The sequence below is a fragment of the Borostomias antarcticus genome (genome assembly GCF_949987555.1).
Source record: "Borostomias antarcticus genome assembly, chromosome: 10".
In the NCBI taxonomy this organism is placed as follows: Eukaryota; Metazoa; Chordata; class Actinopteri; order Stomiiformes; family Stomiidae; genus Borostomias; species Borostomias antarcticus.
Genome location: NC_140243.1, coordinates 7,652,600 through 7,669,422, shown reverse-complemented (window position 1 = coordinate 7,669,422; position 16,823 = coordinate 7,652,600). Strand labels below are relative to the sequence as shown.

The 16,823-nt window shown below is 49.3% G+C and overlaps 2 protein-coding genes across 2 annotated transcripts in view; both read left to right on the top strand.

Annotated features, from left to right (window-relative positions):
* Positions 1 to 12,621, top strand: part of sned1 (sushi, nidogen and EGF-like domains 1) — a gene marked incomplete at both ends in the record, with an annotated part of 24,325 nt that extends 11,704 nt beyond the window's left edge. Inside the window, 21 exons of the mRNA XM_084443931.1 lie at positions 818 to 910; positions 1,879 to 2,010; positions 2,361 to 2,480; positions 2,654 to 2,770; positions 3,602 to 3,745; positions 5,602 to 5,775; positions 6,314 to 6,427; positions 6,573 to 6,686; positions 6,781 to 6,918; positions 7,146 to 7,262; positions 7,532 to 7,816; positions 8,209 to 8,392; positions 8,781 to 8,893; positions 9,337 to 9,615; positions 10,332 to 10,473; positions 10,719 to 10,801; positions 10,927 to 11,025; positions 11,493 to 11,609; positions 12,150 to 12,237; positions 12,427 to 12,506; positions 12,596 to 12,621. Coding sequence (XP_084300057.1) covers positions 818 to 910; positions 1,879 to 2,010; positions 2,361 to 2,480; positions 2,654 to 2,770; positions 3,602 to 3,745; positions 5,602 to 5,775; positions 6,314 to 6,427; positions 6,573 to 6,686; positions 6,781 to 6,918; positions 7,146 to 7,262; positions 7,532 to 7,816; positions 8,209 to 8,392; positions 8,781 to 8,893; positions 9,337 to 9,615; positions 10,332 to 10,473; positions 10,719 to 10,801; positions 10,927 to 11,025; positions 11,493 to 11,609; positions 12,150 to 12,237; positions 12,427 to 12,506; positions 12,596 to 12,621 — 2,759 coding nt within the window. The remainder of the gene's footprint in view (positions 1 to 817; positions 911 to 1,878; positions 2,011 to 2,360; positions 2,481 to 2,653; positions 2,771 to 3,601; positions 3,746 to 5,601; positions 5,776 to 6,313; positions 6,428 to 6,572; positions 6,687 to 6,780; positions 6,919 to 7,145; positions 7,263 to 7,531; positions 7,817 to 8,208; positions 8,393 to 8,780; positions 8,894 to 9,336; positions 9,616 to 10,331; positions 10,474 to 10,718; positions 10,802 to 10,926; positions 11,026 to 11,492; positions 11,610 to 12,149; positions 12,238 to 12,426; positions 12,507 to 12,595) is intronic.
* Positions 12,622 to 13,744: 1,123 nt separating this feature from the next.
* The window catches only part of ryk (receptor like tyrosine kinase), a 45,224-nt gene continuing 42,145 nt past the window's right edge, over positions 13,745 to 16,823 (top strand). Inside the window, exon 1 of the mRNA XM_084444781.1 lies at positions 13,745 to 14,365. Coding sequence (XP_084300907.1) covers positions 14,128 to 14,365 — 238 coding nt within the window. The 5' untranslated portion in view covers positions 13,745 to 14,127. The remainder of the gene's footprint in view (positions 14,366 to 16,823) is intronic.

Genomic DNA, 16,823 nt, shown 5'->3' with positions numbered 1-16,823 from the left:
CCTCAGAGATGGAGAAGGTAGCGGGACACACAAGCGCCTAATCGGCCTCTTAGATCAAAAGAAACTCAGGGCTGCAGACGGCCAGTGAAAGCTGCTCCAGCAAATTAACAATCCATTAATTGCCCTGGGGGCCATACAAGCCTACCATGTTCCATATCATCAGAAGAATAATACCCTCGGCGCAACCCCCCCAGGACTTCAAAGGAGAGCAATTTAGCAGTGATACAGCCGCGTCCTTTGATCCACCGCTGCAATTAGAAGGGGGAGGAAAATAAAAAACATTCTTCCAATTTGTAAGGAAAGGACGAGCGGCATTCTGACTGCTAATCGCCTGCTCCTGTTAACTACGGAAGGGGTGTGTGTGTGTGTGTGTGTGTGTGTGTGTGTGTGTGTGTGTGTGTGTGTGTGTGTGTGTGTGTGTGTGTGTGTGTGTGTGTGTGTGTGTGTGTGTGTGTGTGTGTGTGTGTGTGTGTGTGTGTGTGTGTGTGTGGGTGGAGGGTGGAGGGTGGGGGTTGGGAAGAGAAATGGCCGGGAATCAATAGACAGTTTATATTATAGAATGAAAGGGTCTCCTAGGCTGCTAACACACTGCACACATGTTGGCCATCTATACCCTGTACAGTGTTTACTCTTTACGCTACTCTGACTGATTCTGAAACTCCAAAACATCTGTCTATTTACATGTACAGTATCTATGGCTACCTCTTTAACCACGATCATGTGGCCCTTGCAGTCTTTGAACTTCTCTCTTCCTCTCTCTCTCTTTTTTGTGTGTGTGTGTGTGTGTGCGTGTGTGCGTGTGTGTGTGTGTCCACAGAGGAGTGCCTGTGTCAGAACGGAGGAGTGTGTGTGGAAGTGAATGGGACCTGTGAATGCCCCTCAGGCTACACTGGACTGTACTGTCAGTTCGGTAGGTATCACGTGTCATATTCGCATGCCCTGTAGTGTAACTGGAAACAGACACGTTCCCGGTGAATCTGGCGTTTTGGATTACACCTTTCGCTAGCTCATAACACGCAGTCACTCTGGGCTGAAATGTTATCTCAATGTAATGAATGCTTTGGAACGGCAGAGACTGCACCTGATTAAAGATCTCGTCCTCCCTTCTCTCCTCTCACCACCTCTCCTCTCTACTCTCCACCTCTCCTCTCCTCTCCTCTCTACACCTCCTTTCTACACCTCTCCTCTCCTCTCTACACCTCTCCTCTGCTCTCTACACCTCTCCTCTTCTCTCCTCTCTACACCTCTCCTCTCCTCTCTACACCTCTCCTCTCATCTCTACTCCCCACCTCTCCTCTTCTCTCCTCTCTACACCTCTCCTCTCTACTCCTCACCTCTCTTCTCCCCTCTCACCACCCCTCCCCTCCTCTCCTCTCCTCTCTACACCTCTCCACTCCTCTCCTCTCTACACCTCTCCTCTCCTCTCCTCTCTACACCTCTCCTCTCATCTCTACTCCCCACCTCTCCTCTCCTCTCCTCTCTACACCTCTCCTCTTCTCTCCTCTCTACACCTCTCCTCTCTACTCCCCACCTCTCTTCTCCCCTCTCACCACCCCTCCCCTCCTCTCCTCTCCTCTCTACACCTCTCCTCTCCTCTCTACACCTCTCCTCTCCTCTCTACACCTCTCCTCTCATCTCTACTCCCCACCTCTCCTCTCCTCTCTACACCTCTCCTCTTCTCTCCTCTCTACACCTCTCCTCTCTACTCCCCACCTCTCTTCTCTTCTCTTCTCTTCTCTTCTCTTCTCTTCTCTTCTCTTCTCTTCTCTTCTCTTCTCTTCTCTTCTCTTCTCTTCTCTTCTCTTCTCTTCTCCTCTCCTCTCCTCTCCTCTCCTCTCCTCTCCTCTCCTCTCCTCTCCTCTCCTCTCCCCTCCTCAGAGGTGACCCAGACCCCCTGTAGTAACAGCCGGCCGTGTCCAGACGGAGGCCCTTGTCTAGAGTACGGGGGAACCTACTTGTGTACCTGTCAGACCGGTGGAGCAGAGCTGGACCACAATCCCTACCCTTATGGTAAGAGCCCGACGCATGGACGCACAAGGCAGCCCTCTCTCGCTGTATTAAGCTGGCTACTATAGCGGTAAACAGCATTCCTGCCAACGACATGGCGGGAAGCGTTCTCCTAGGCATGCTGCGGGCCTGACTCGGCGCAACTCCGTTTGGAGAAGGGTTCATAAGCAATCATTGATTTTGTCGTCGACCGTACGCACGGAGGGCGCACGTCAGCGCTGTCGAGAAGCGACAGATGATTTGTCGTCCTGTTAGCGGCGGGCTCGTTCCCCGCCCGGCTCGGCGGTTCTGAGCTCCGTCCCGACCCGTGAAGCGCGGCGGGACACAGTCAAGCCTGTGGGTGTGTCTTTCAGTACAGCCTCGATCGGTCTGCGAATCCGGCCCGTGTCAGAATGGCGGCTACTGCTATGAGCTGGAGGGGGGCTACACCTGCGAGTGCAAGCACGGATACAGGGGCAAGCACTGCGAGAAAGGTATGCATATCACTGGAACTGTTTTGCTACTCTGCACTTTGAAGTCTCGATATGACTTGGTAAGAGCGGGGGGGGGGGGGGGTTGGGGGGTTGATTGCGTGTTAGTGGCTGTGTGAGAGCTGTAGGGCGGCCCCCACTACAGCGTTCCTCCCTCCCTGTGTGTGTGTCTCCAGTCAGGCTGAATACCTGTGCCTCCGGCCCCTGCCGCAACGGGGGATCTTGCAAGGAAGAGGCAGGAAGCTACCACTGTGTGTGTCCCTACAGGTTCACAGGGAAACACTGTGAAGTGGGTGAGTACACCACGAGCGCACGCACACACACACACACTCGCACAGGCAGGCAGGCACACACACACGCACACAAAGAGGATCTCACACACACACACACTCGCACACACACTCGCACAGGCAGGCAGGCAGGCATACACACACATACAGGATCTCTCTCTCGCACACACACGCACACACACACACACACACGCACACACACTACACACTCTGCATACACAATGTCTACAATAACTGTCATATCAGTTCATATTCATGTTTTTAGTAGTCCTTCGGAGAGAGTGTCATGAAAAGAAAACAGTGGTTCAAAGACATCTTTGTAATTACTTTTTTTTTCAAACTTTGTCCAGAATCAGTGTTGTGCAACTGCTTGCACAATAATAGAACAAGCTGGAGTGCTGTCAACTGCCACATTCTTCAGACAGTATAAAGCAACCGACTTAGCCACAATGTAGCGTCAACATCTTTTGAAGAGGTTTCATTAAATTAAGAAAATGTGTTAAACAAAGTGATGCAACACACACACACACATAAACACACACACGCCCATGCACACACATACTGTACACACACACACACACGCAAACACACACACACACACGCAAACATATACACACATGCACGCACACACGTACACACACACACAGACAAACACACACATATACACACACACATGCACCCACATATGCACACATGTACACACACACACACACAAGTACATGTACACACACACACACACACACACACACACACATTATATTATATAATATGATGATAGTGGTGGTGTGTGGTGTGTGTGTGTGTGTGTGTGTGTGTGTGTGTGTGTGTGTCCAGGGAAGCCGGACCCGTGTGCGTCCAGCCCCTGTCTGAACGGAGGGACGTGTTTCCACTACATCGGGAAGTATAAGTGCGAATGCGCCGGGGGCTTCGGCGGCCGGCACTGCGAGATGACGAGGAGCTCCGCCCATCCCTCCGCAGGTGAGCAGACCGCCTGTCGGTCCACAGCCATGCACAACACACGCCGCAGCTGCCCCGTAAAGTTACACCGCGACTCCGACAACGCGGGCGGGCCTCGGCTTCCTCGTGAGCTGAGAGGCGGAGATAACCCCGAAGTCTTAGAGTCTTATAGTTTCACGGCCTTCTTAGTAGCTGGTGCTGCCAGCAGCCCCGGAGACTGGCCCGGTGACGACCTGATAAAACCTGGTGACTCATGTCTGCAGACCGCAGGAGCTGCGGACGCATATCTAATTTTAGTTAGTCGCATTCTGAAGCCTTCCTGACACCTCTGCTGCTGCAGGGTAGGTCATCTGCTGCTTACAGAGCTCGGCGGTCATGGCTGTTGCCATGTGACCGTGGCCACTGTAGCGCACCGACACGTTTAATAACAATATTAGCACTACAGTATGGGATGCTTGTGGTTGCCCAGCATACGGTACGATATGTTGTGACTGTAAAAATATAATTGTGTGATGTTGATAATCTGTTTGAAGCTCTGCCACTTTGAAGTTGTTGCTATACGGAAGAGTGTCGTTGCTGGGTAACATTGTTGGGCGTGATTTTTTTTACCAACCAACTTCTGCCATAACCACGCCCCCGCGACTTTTCATTGGGTTAGGGTTAGGGTTAGGGATAGGGATAGGTTTAGGGTTAGGGTTAGGGTTAGGGTTAGGGTTAGGGTTAGGGTTAGGGTGTCCAATGAAAACTCGCGGGGGCGTGGTTATGGCAGAAGTTTGTTGGTAAAAAAAAGCACGCCATTGTTGCTGTTTCACACCGTTTCTGTCATTTTTGCAGTGTAACATTGTTTATTTGTAACATTGTCACCGTGTCTCATTGTTGCTGCCTTACATTGTTGCTGTTACATTGTTGTTGTGTTGCATTGTTGCCATATGATATTGTTGCTGTGTAACATTGTTTATATGTAACATTGTTGCTGTGTGACAACATTACTGAGTATGTGTTGGTGTGTGTAAAGTTACTGAGTGTGTGTTGGTGTGTGTAGCGTTACTGAGTGTGTGTTGGTGTGTGTAAAGTTACTGAGTGTGTGTTGGTGTGTGTAACGTTACTGAGTGTGTGTTGGTGTGTGACAACGTTACTGAGTGTGTGTTGGTGTGTGTAACGTTACTGAGTGCGTGTTGGTACTGAGTGTGTGTTGGTGTGTGTAACATTACTGGGTGTATGTCGGTGTGTGTAACGTTACTGAGTGTCTGTTGGTACTGAGTGTGTGTTGGTGTGTGTAACATTACTGGGTGTGTGTCGGTGTGTGTAACGTTACTGAGTGTGTATTGGTGTGTGTACCGTTACTGAGTGTGTGTTGGTGTGTGTAACGTTACTGAGTGTGTTGTGTGTGTGTAACGTTACTGAGTGTGTGTGTAACGTTACTGAGTGTGTGCCGGTGTGTGTAACATTACTGAGTGTGTTGTGTGTGTAACGTTACTGAGTGTGTGTGTGTAACGTTACTGAGCGTGTGCTGGTGTGTGTAACATTACTGATTGTGTGTTGGTGTGTGTAATGTTACTGAGTGTGTGTTGGTGTTTGAAACGTTACTGAGTGTGTGCTGGTGTGTGTAACGTTACTGAGTGTGTGTTGGTGTGTGTAGCGTTACTGAGTGTGTTTGGTGTGTGTAATGTTACTGAGTGTGTGTTGGTGTGTGTAACGTTACTGAGTGTGTGTTGGTGTGTGTAACGTTACTGAGTGTGTATGTTGGTGTGTGTAACGTTACTGAATGTGTGCTGGTGTGTGTAGCGTTACTGAGTGTGTGTTGGTGTGTGTAACGTTACTGAGTGTGCTGGTGTGTGTAGCCTTACTGAGTGTGTGTTGGTGTGTGTGCTGCCCAGAGCTGGACTGCGGACCGCCCCCCCTGGTGAAGCACGCGGAGGTGCAGGCCTCCTCCATGGCGCCAGGCTCCATGGCGTTGTACGTGTGCCACCCCGGCTACACGCCCGTGCCCAGAGCCACCCAGAGCATCTGTGGCAGTCAGGGGTCCTGGAGCCAGCCACCCGTCTGTGAGGGTAGGGAACACACACACACACACACACACACGCACGCACGCACACCAGAATACGGCCCTGATCAGGCTCTCTTGGGACTGTAACAGAGGGTAGGTGGTCCCAAGGTAAATACCGCATTGGCAAACGCACGTACTGAATCAATTACATATAGTTTATCTTCTGCGAAATAAAAGCAGCTACTGGGTATAGAAAATAAAGCCATGCGAAAAACGAAAGAAGCTGGCCACGTTGGCCTGATATAAATCCTATCGTGAGGCAGATGATGTATGGGCCCGTTTGCTTGAGCATACTCAGATGTGTCTGTGTTCTGGTTGTTGAGAAAGGGAATAAATACTGGCTGTAATACGCTCCCTTGTGGTTTCTATCACACAAGCCCCAGACCGCCAGGGCTAGCGTATCCCAGCGCGCAGGTAGTGATTTCACATGTCCAGCTCCGCTCCTGGGGCCCGCGCACCTGGCCGAGCCGTTTGGACGCGCGTACGTTCGCTAGCCGCCTGTCTTGTGCGTTCTTGTCCCCGACCCCCCCACCCCCCCACAGAGGTCAACGAGTGTTTGTCCCAGCCCTGCATGAACGGGGGGATCTGTCGGGACAGGGTGGCCTCCTACCTGTGCGAGTGTGACGAGGGCTTCAGCGGGAACCGCTGTCAGACAGGTAAGGGTAGACCCCCGCTCTGACGATAGACTCCTCGTGTAGCCGACCGCGCGTATACTCTGTAGGTCATGCTGATCTGCTGTGTGTGTGTGTGTGTGTGTGTGTGTGTGTGTGTGTGTGTGTGTGTGTGTGTGTGACTCCCCAGACATAGACGAGTGCTTGTCGGAGCCCTGTAAACATGGGGGTACGTGTGAGGACCAGCCTGGCTCCTACTTCTGCCACTGCCAGCAGGGCTACACCGGCCAGGCCTGTGAGATTGGTAAGGAGCAGCGTCACCCGTCCACATGCTGTCTAATACCGCATCACAACCATGTACAAGGATACATTACTCAAGTCTACTCTGCTGCAGACAGACAGGTTTGTGTTTCTGAATCCAGAGCAGGACGGGTGCGAGTCCAATCCCTGCCAGAACGGGGGTGTGTGTCGGGGCTACAGGCGGAATCACTTGTGCGTGTGTAAAGAGGGTTTCTTCGGGGACCGCTGCCAGACATGTGAGTGGATTGACTGATCAGTCTGTTAGGGTGTTAATATTGGCCCATTCAAACACACACACGCGCACTCACACACACACACACACACGCACACACACACACACACACACACACACACACACACACACACACACACACACACACACACACACACACACAATGGAGTAGGAGGACTTGCGCAGCACGGCACACGGTCATAGTCAAAGGTGGTCTCTGTCGCCCCCTAGTGGAGAACCCCTGTGTACTGCAGCCTTGTGGAAACCGAGGTCTGTGTCGGAGTGACCGCAGGGGGAATTACAGCTGCGCGTGTCGGGTGGGCCACACTGGCAAGGACTGCGAGAGAGGTCAGCGCGATTACGTTCTCCTCCGTCATCTCTTCCCTCATCGCCTCACCGTTCAATCCACCCGTCAGCCTTGACGCTCAGCAGTGAAGCCAAGCAGACTGTGTGGGAGATAAACCGTCTGGCTTGTAAATGTTTGGTAGAATTGACTGTGACAAGCCGGACTATGAAAAAAAAAAAAAAAAAGACTTGAAAAAGAAAGAGTTCCTTTCTTTTCTTTTCAATGATGCCCCTTCCTCGCCGACCGACTGAGCATCTCTGCCCCCCCCCAGATCTGCTGCCCCCCTCTGGGCTCCGCGTGCTACGGGTGGAAGAGAACGAGGTGGAGCTGCGCTGGGACCTGCCCGACCCCCAGAGCCTGGTCAGCGGCTTCGCCGTCACCTACGCCCCCCTGGGCCGGAGCACCAGGATGACGGACTTCCTGGAGAAGCAGCAGTCCACCCACCTGCTGCAGGAGCTGGCGCCGGGCTTGATCTACAACATCTCCACCTTCTCCGTCAAACGCAACGCCAACAGCAACGACATCAGCCAGCCCGCCGTCGCGCTCATACGCACCAGTGAGTTCCCCTCCTCACTGAGATGATGATGTCATTCTGTGAGTGGTACATTACATTACATTACAGTCATTCAGCTGACACTTTTATCTAAAGCAACTTACAATAATTGCATTTAATGTAGGAAAAGCCAATGTACTAGTACTTGCCAGAACTCACAAGTGCATCTGCTTTCTAAAACAAGTGACTAAGAGCATAATCTAGTGCTGAAGGCAAAGCGCGAGAATAGCAATCTAAGTGGTAGTATAGTGGTAGTAGTACAGTGTGGATGTTATGATATTGCTGTGTGACGTCGTGAAGCGCTACATGTTTGAGTATGTATACGAGTGCCCTGGTGCATGATATTATGTGTGTGTGTGTGTGTGTGTGTGTGTGTGTGTGTGTGTGTCCATCAGGGCCGAGGAGGGTGGAGCAGCTACAGGTGGTGAACGTGTCGTCCTCCCAGGTGTGGCTGCACTGGCTGGTGCAGGCCGCGCGGCTCGCCGCCGTTAGCCAAGTGCGCGTGTCCCTGGTCCCCTCAGATGGGGGCGGGGCCCGCACGGCCCTCCTCAACACCAGCACTACGGAGTACGCCTTCAGGTCTGCGCCAGTGCGCTTCAATCGCTATACAGGCCACTACGGCTGTGCAGTATGGTGTTTGTCCACTAGGTGGCACTGTTGAATCATTGCTAGCATGATAGCAGTACACATTCTCCCCACTAGGGTGCACTGTGCCATTCCTTCTTGACTGAATGTTGGTTCTGTTCACAGAACAGAAATGAGCTGTGAAGTGATTTAGTGTGTGTGTGTGTGTGTGTGTGTGTGTGTGTGTGTGTGTGTGTGTGCGTGTGTGTGTGTGTGCGTGTGCGCGTGTGCGCGTGTGTGTGTGTGTGTTGTGTGTGTGCGTGCGTGCGTGCGTGCGTGTGCGTGTGTGTGTGTGTTGTGTGTCTGCGTGCGTGCGTGTGTGTGTGTGTGTTCCTCCCCTCAGCTCCCTGCTCCCTGGTCAGATGTACACCGTGGACGTGCTGACCCAGAGTGGGATTAGACCAGATGAGTTCCCCTCCACTAGTCACTCTGCTGGACCTCTGCAAGTCTGGACCAGTATGTCACATGACTCATACATAGGATACACTCATCCAAGAATGAAATTCAAATAGGCTGCTTCAAGACTTATATCTTTGTTGTTGTGCCAGTGTTTGAAGAGTGGTTCTATTCTGAGTCACATAAACAAAACGATAAATAGGAATCATGTTACACTCATTATGCATTCGATGAGAACAAAGGAATCTCTTTAAATTACGAAATGTCATAACAAGATCATGCTTGGAGAAGCATAAGATCATGTGATGTTTATTACCTTCGGGTACAGACATATACACACACATGGACACGCATACAGACACACACACACACACACACACACACACACACACACACACACACACACACACACACACAAATACACCACTGTATCACCATGAGCCCTCACTGATTGAACTCACTGACACGCACAACAGGAATTGACTGACGTTTTCCCACCACAGGGCCCCTCCCCCCTCAGAACCTCTCCCTATCCCACGTGACCACCAACTCCGCCCACGTCACCTGGGACCGCCACCCCAGGAACCTCCCGGACGGCTTCGTGGTCAATGTGACCCGGGGTCTGAACACCAGAAGCCGCTTCCTGCCCAACGGGAGGCTGGGGTCGTACACCCTGCGGGAGCTGACGCCCGGCCAGCACTACCACCTGGCCCTCATGGCGGTGAGGAACACGGGGCAGGAGCAGGTCCACAGTGTGCCTCAGCACCTGGCCTTCACCACCCGTGAGTGCCTCAGAACGGCTCCCTTTAGTCGGACATCGTCTCTCTGGGGAAGGTCTGACCTGACCGTACACAAGACCACTCATGCACTTTGGCTTCAGCACTAGATGATGCTCTTAGTCTCTTGTTAGGAAAGGAGATGCACTTGTGAGTTCTGGCGAGTAGTAGCCTAGTACACTGACTACCTACGTTAAATGCAATTATTGTAAGCTGCTTTAGAATAAAAACGTCCGCTAAATGACTGTGATGTAATGTAAAAAAAAAAATGTAACGACCATCAATTCACATTTGAAATACGTATTAAAACTTTGGGGCTCACTTTTATTTTAGGGGCATTGTCCATAGTGACCAAACTCTCAACTATACTATCAGCAAACTATTGACTGTAGAGCGTTGGTTATACTTCCAAGCGGACGCATACATGGACAGCTGCGGACGCCACGGACGCGTAGTAGTTCTGTTTATATTTCTTTCTAGAGGACGCGCTGGCGATCGGCAGCAGTAGATTGCGCCGCAGCGGCCGCGCGGTCACAAAAAATTGGAGGCACACGGATGTCTCTGATGACGAAACGTGCGTCACGCGGATCCTAGCCATCCTGCCGACCCCTCGCTGTACCGCAGACCATCTGTAAAAGGGTCACTCGAAATAAACTGCTGAACTTGTGATGCTGAGTCTGTGATTGGTGACGTGTCGCCACCGCCCCCTCTCTTGACGGCAGTGCCGATGGAGGAGCGCTTGGGGAGGAGGGCGAGGCCGACCGCGGCGGGGCAGGGGACCCCAGGGGGGCGCGCTCCGGTCCCCTCAGAGCCTCAGGACCTGGAGGTGACAGGAGAGAGAGACCGCTCCGAAGAGCTGCCCAGGTAACATCAGGTTCTGGGTTACTGAGGAGGGGAGGGGGGGGGGTCATTCTATCAAGGCTTTTCAGGTGGCAATACTGTTATATTGGCATTTGGCCAATATAACTCACAAACCACAACTTGATAGCATACAGCAAGCAAGTGGTGTCCTGCGGTCTCGTAGTGAATGATTTATCAACGCTAACACGGACGGTAGGTGGTCTCCGTATCAAAGCTGTCTACTGTTTCCTTCATGTGCCTCCCTGCAGATACACAGAGCTGAAAGACAGTAGGGGGGTGATAACAGCCAAGTTCACCAACCTGCCCAGGAAGTCCCTCAGACACCGCTCCAGTGAGTAACAGCAACAGTTGTTTACAAAGCTCATCTTGAAAAAAAAAACATTTTTCCTTTCTTCAATTCATCGACTGTAATATATCGGCCTCCTATATAACAGGGCATGTTTTTTGTCTTCGCAGAGCCAGACCCTCCTATAAAGTTAGAGAGAATGGAGGAAACGACCAATAAAATCAGCCTTGCGCTAGAGATCCAAGAGGAAGGGTCCAGAAGAAAGCCTGGTAGGGATGCTGGGAGTTGGGGGGATACAGAGTTTTATCACTGTGCAGCGGCACGCTCCCATGGATGGAAAACGACACTGTAACGTCTCTCAGCGATCCACTGTTTTGCAGTTAGACCCTTCGGACGGCCGCAGCATGTTCATAAATCTGTATGGTAGCCCACTACTCCTCATGCCCAAAGTGCAGTAGAAGGTAGGGAAAATAATAACAATAACTGCTGAAATAAATAAAGAACTGAAACCTAAAATCCAAGAGGGAGGAAAGTATGCTCTAAGAGGGAAAACATTTGTGTCTATAAATCTGCGGAGCAAAGATAAACGGCAGACAGGAGGGATGTTTAGAGAGAAAGGAGAGGAAAGACCACAGACCATCAGCTGTGGAGAATGTGGAGCAGGCTCGGTGTGAAACCTGAGCCCCGCACTGTAGTCGTCGTCGCAGGGTTTCTGACGCCAGCTGCTGTCTTTCAGAGTCGTCTCGGGACTGCCGCAGTCTACCCTGCCAGAACGGGGGTACGTGTGCCAAAGGCAGCGACGCCTTCATCTGCGACTGCGCCACCGGGTTCAAGGGCAGACAGTGTGAGCTGTGTAAGTCTATGCCCCCACACCACTACCACCACCACCACCACCACCCGCCAGCGGGACATATAAGCGCACTGTCAACCAAATGCATTTCTCTCAGCTGTTTGAGCAAAGAAATCTCAGCTATCAGCTCAAAAATGTAGAGGTTTGCAGTGTATCGTAAAGGGGCTTTGGTGTTTAGTATGTCTTTGGTAAGTTATTTTGAAACTTGTTTTTACAATTAAAACATGTTCTCTTTGGTTATAATCTATCAAACCATGAGGTGTTACTACGTCACACACACACAGGCACGCACACACACACGCGCACGCGTGTTCTCTCCAGCTTCCCTTAAATACATTTCCTCACCCAAACATCCCAAGTTAGATTGTTTATACATTCCTTTCCTTAATCCATCCATCACCACAACAGAGTCCTTTCTCCCTCCCTACAGTATCTCCCCACTCAGACCCTCATCACACATTCAACACAACCTTCTCTCTCCATGTCCAAATCCTCATTCCCATCTCTTTTCTCCTCATCTATGCCCTGCGACCACACGCGCAGTTTGCCAACGGGTGCCACACCCCTGCACCCGCCTCTACTCTGAGACGAAGAGCGTGCCTGTCTGGGAAGCTGGAGTCTGCCATTATCTGTGAGTATCACCCAGGGTGCACGGCTTCTCCCTGGTCTGGACAGGCATGTTCATACCTGCTCAGTCTGATGTGGTAACTCCAGACCTCTGTGTCCACAGGCCTGCGCACAGATGTAGCAAGCATGGCCGATTATACTGCCTATCTGTTTATAGTCCATCGAGTTGATGTGCATCCCCTTCGCTCCCCAGGTACAAAAGGACGTATAAAGTGCAGCAGGATGTGTGCTATCGAGAGATCTGTGAACCGCAGCTTCCCAAGAAAAATCCCAGTATGTTGGAACAGATTGCACTGGATACACAGTACTGAACTTGGCAATATTCTCGTTTTGACATGTTGATGTATTCTCTCTCCCAACAGATAGAAGAACTAACAGACAGCAATAATGGTTGGTTTGTTTTGACACAAAATTGCATCAACATCAAAGACAGAAAAATCCATAAATTTGTCATGAGTAATTCGGTTTGGCCTCGGTTTCATTGGAGTTACTCTTATCTCTGCACAGAATGCTGATCTTGGATGATCTCATGAGAGGACCGTGTTCACAGAGACCGGGCCCAGAGGTGCAGGCCTGCTCTCGTTCAGAGCTGGAGGAAGGACTGCGAGCAAGCAACTGGAAAACTTACAACTGCTCCTTATCATCAATGGAGGTTGAAAACTGCCAAGACTCAACAAAATGTTTCAATGAAAATATAATTCATGTTTTAAATGGTAAACAGTCCATTGCGGTGTAGCTTGCCTCAAAAACACCACACAACATGTGGAGGCTGACACATTGTCAAGTGTTTTGTAATGGATAGAAATGCAGTTTGGTCCCTCAGGGAAATATGTTTATGGTTGCCTCAATTTTTACACTACCCCCCTACTAGAAATTCAAACTGCAAACTGTTCATTGATTTCATCATGCCCCATAAATCAACCGTTTCTCTCTTCCAAATGGCAGTTCTCAAAAAAATCTGTACTGGAAAACATGTCATTGCCTGTCTTGTCTCTAAGCCAACATCACTGCTAGCTATCATGTAAATAGTGTTTATAGGCTGTTTTGTAGGTGAATATTTTAATAATAAAAATGTGAAAATGTATTTTTGTAAGGTCTTCATTTTTAAGTTGTCTGGAGAATTAATGTTTTAAGGCATAGACTGATCAAGATTGTATAGGCCCTATATAGCAAGCAATGCATGTGATTGCCACAAGGTGTCTACATTGTATCAATGTGTAGCTTCATTAAGATATTAAATCCATAACCTCAATTATGTTACTGTTTGGAAAGCAAGAATTATCTACATTCGTTTCCCTGAAATTCCTATACAAATGATCAACAGGCTACCCCCATGGAGGCTACCCCCCATCTGGTGTCTGACTGTGGGGCTCGTTCTGAACGCATTCCCAGTCTGGATGTTTGAAGCCTCGCGCTTCGTCCTTCCTGTCGTCAGAGCGTAGCTAGCCCACGCGCCCTCTCCCCCTCCCTGCCCTGAAAGCTGAGATAGCAAGGCAAGAAGGACAGGACCATGGAAGGAGAAAGCTGGATGTTGCTTCCAGGGAAATCTCAAATAGTTTACGATCTTTTTCTGTATACCGACTAAACCGGATCTAAATACGAGTGTAGGCGAGTGCTGTGCGTATTGTGAATACATTCTAAAGATCGCCAACACTCAAACATCCATTGCGCGCGGACGAATTGGCACAATCTGTCCAAAGTTAGCTAGCCAGCAGGCTAACGGCAAGACGGACAAAAACCTAGTGAAAGCGGGGGTAACGCGAAAAGTGTGGTTCAACATCAAGTAGGTAGTAATGTTGCCTTTAGGGATAAACTTTAGATACGGATGAGAAGGAAATTGAGGATTCGGAGACCAAGGAATAACAGACGTGCATTAAGCTAGACAACAACGGCGATGTTGGGGCAGCGGTGTAGTCGGTGCTGTGGCAGCCCGGCGGTGGCCCGGGGTTCGGTGTCCCGGGGTTGGCCACCCTCGGTGCTGTGGAGGCTCGGGGGGTTCTTCTTCCTGCTCCTGCTGGAAGGGGCCGTCTGCCTCGCCAATCCTAGCAGTGCTCCGGGCGTCAACAACAACAACAACAACCGTCCCAGTGTCAACGTCTACATGAGCGAAGAGGAAGTAAAAAAGCTTTTGGGTGAGCAGCCGGCATGACCATCTTTACCTCTGTCCACTGAGCAGAAGCGTTGCATTGATGACCCCTTTCTGGGGAAAGTTTACGAGAACGCACATTTGAGTGACCCTCATGTAACGTGGACCTATGCAGTGCCAACCTGCCTTCAATGAATGGACGCTCCCTGTTGCCCAGATCGTTAGAGTAGCTATTGAGTCATTGTATAAAGTTAGTTATTAGCCAATAAAACAAGTAGGCTAAGTCATTGGCACTGATACATTATAACGTTAGCTTTGCCAGCCACACTACGTTCAATTTCTTTGATTCAGCCAATGACCATTGTAACACTAAAAGACTGACATGGGAGTCTAAATGATTCAGTATTTCTTGAATTCGATTACTATGTGACTCATTATCGTAATATAGAGCATATGAATGAGAACAGAGATACCTTTGTTCTGAGGGAATATAAAGTTGTCATAACGAACTAATATGAGCTAAACTACATGGAGGCTACCTTTTGCCAACAACATCTGTCATATTCATGTAAGGCCACTAAGCTATAAACTGAAATTGAAAACATACCAGGTAGCTAAGTCATCACTTGGAGTCTTCTCCAGACTTGCAGAGAGAGGCCACATGTAACATTGCATAAACAGATCATTACAATTTTGTTGTCGCCCACCCAATGAGGAGGGTATTCGATTGTTTTGATTTCATTGCTGCATACAGGTGTGATCACCGTTATACTCATGCTAAATAAGTACCACCCTATTGATTGGTAGTACTGAATTGTTAATATTGGGTTTGTAAAGGAGGTGCCTGTACGCAGCAGTCTGAAACTAGTCGTTAGTGTTTTGGAGTGGCACAGCACAACCTAATGATGGGGTTGAAGTGCTGGAGCAACAATTTCCTGCCGGGGGTATGAAGCGTCTGAGACACTTCAGCAGCTGAACATGCGTTCAAGAAATTCACATGTTGGGGCGCTAAATGCAAAGAACCCACCAGAGTCCACTTCTGTATATAAAAAAATATCTTGGGGAAATAGTGGGTGAATTCAGTTTCAAGAATAGGCCTGTGGTTCACTAATTTGCTGTTTGCGTCTAGGGATACCATATGAAGAGATCTATTGTAGTCCCATCAAAAGGCACTGTTTTTATTTGTCGTGGCAGAACCCCTCATCAACGAGGAAGGGATGTTGGTTAGTTGTACTATGCACCATTGTTTCATAGGAAATCTTTTGCCGAGGCATCATCTGCCAATTTGAATAGACTGTGTTATATTCCTTTGTTTACTATCCCTTGTATGTGTGTTATATTTCTTTTGATCTGCTAGTGCTCTCCCTGTGATCAGCTCTGCTTGTTGGAGGACAGACTGACAGCTTCGTTTGATCCCCCTTTGACTTCCTAATTCAGTCACAACGATCATATTCATACAAGCTAATGGGAGAGATCTGGGATATGTTCATATTCATACAAGCTAATGGGAGAGGTCTGGGATATGTCCTCCTGTGGTGTGTTCTGCAATACTGCCCATAGAAGCCAGGATTTTCCCTCTTTATGCTTCTCTTTAGTTTTATCACAGATGTTTTTGTCCTATGCAGTGGTTCTAAATCCAGCAAATTGCATTAAAACATTAGTAGCCTATAAATTGTGTCTTGCTCTTGCCCTCTGTCTATCTCTCCTTTGGGTTTTAGCTGCTGCAGGTGCTGCCTGTGAAGCAAGTGAAGTAGAACTATTGTTCTGACAGGCTGAAGGCCGTTGTGAGGACTGGGTCCCGGGGGGACCGGGTTTTGAGTGGGCCTCTGTTCTCTCCTGTATGGGCCTGAATAATGGACCGTTCTCCCGGGAATCAGGTGTCCTCGTCTGATAGCAGTCAGCTCTCCTGTTGCTGCTGTGGTCAGTGGTATATTGCATCAATACTGTTGTCATAGTTCTCCAAGCCTCAAATCATAGCCTGATTCATAATGATATGTGTTTGATTGTAGGCCTGGTTTTCTAGTTAACCAGGAAAGGGGAATATTGGCTAAGACGTGTTATTGCTGTCCAGTGATGTCTTTTCTCTTCTGTTTGACTTTATTTTAGTCAGTGTTCTGCTCTAGGCACGTCTTGCAGAGCGTGGCTTCTAGGGAGGCACTTGTGAAATTCTGGGCTGATGCCGATGTTTTTTTTGTTTTGTTTATTTTGTAATTCATTCCCCCTTTGTTCCAGGGGAACAAAGAAATCTTCATTATAAAAAATACGAAATCGTTTTAAAGTCTTTCAGCTCTTCATCACACTATCTTTGAATGAGCACAAATTCAATCATACAAATTTATGAAAAAACCTTTAATATAACCTTCTTGCGCATGAAAAATGTTATTTCTGTGAAAAATACCTTTCAAAAGCCCTTTTCAGCACAACAGATAATCGGCCTCTGTCATCGGTAAATACCATCTTATTTGCCAATAGGCCGATGGCGGTCAGCAAGGCGAATATCGTCT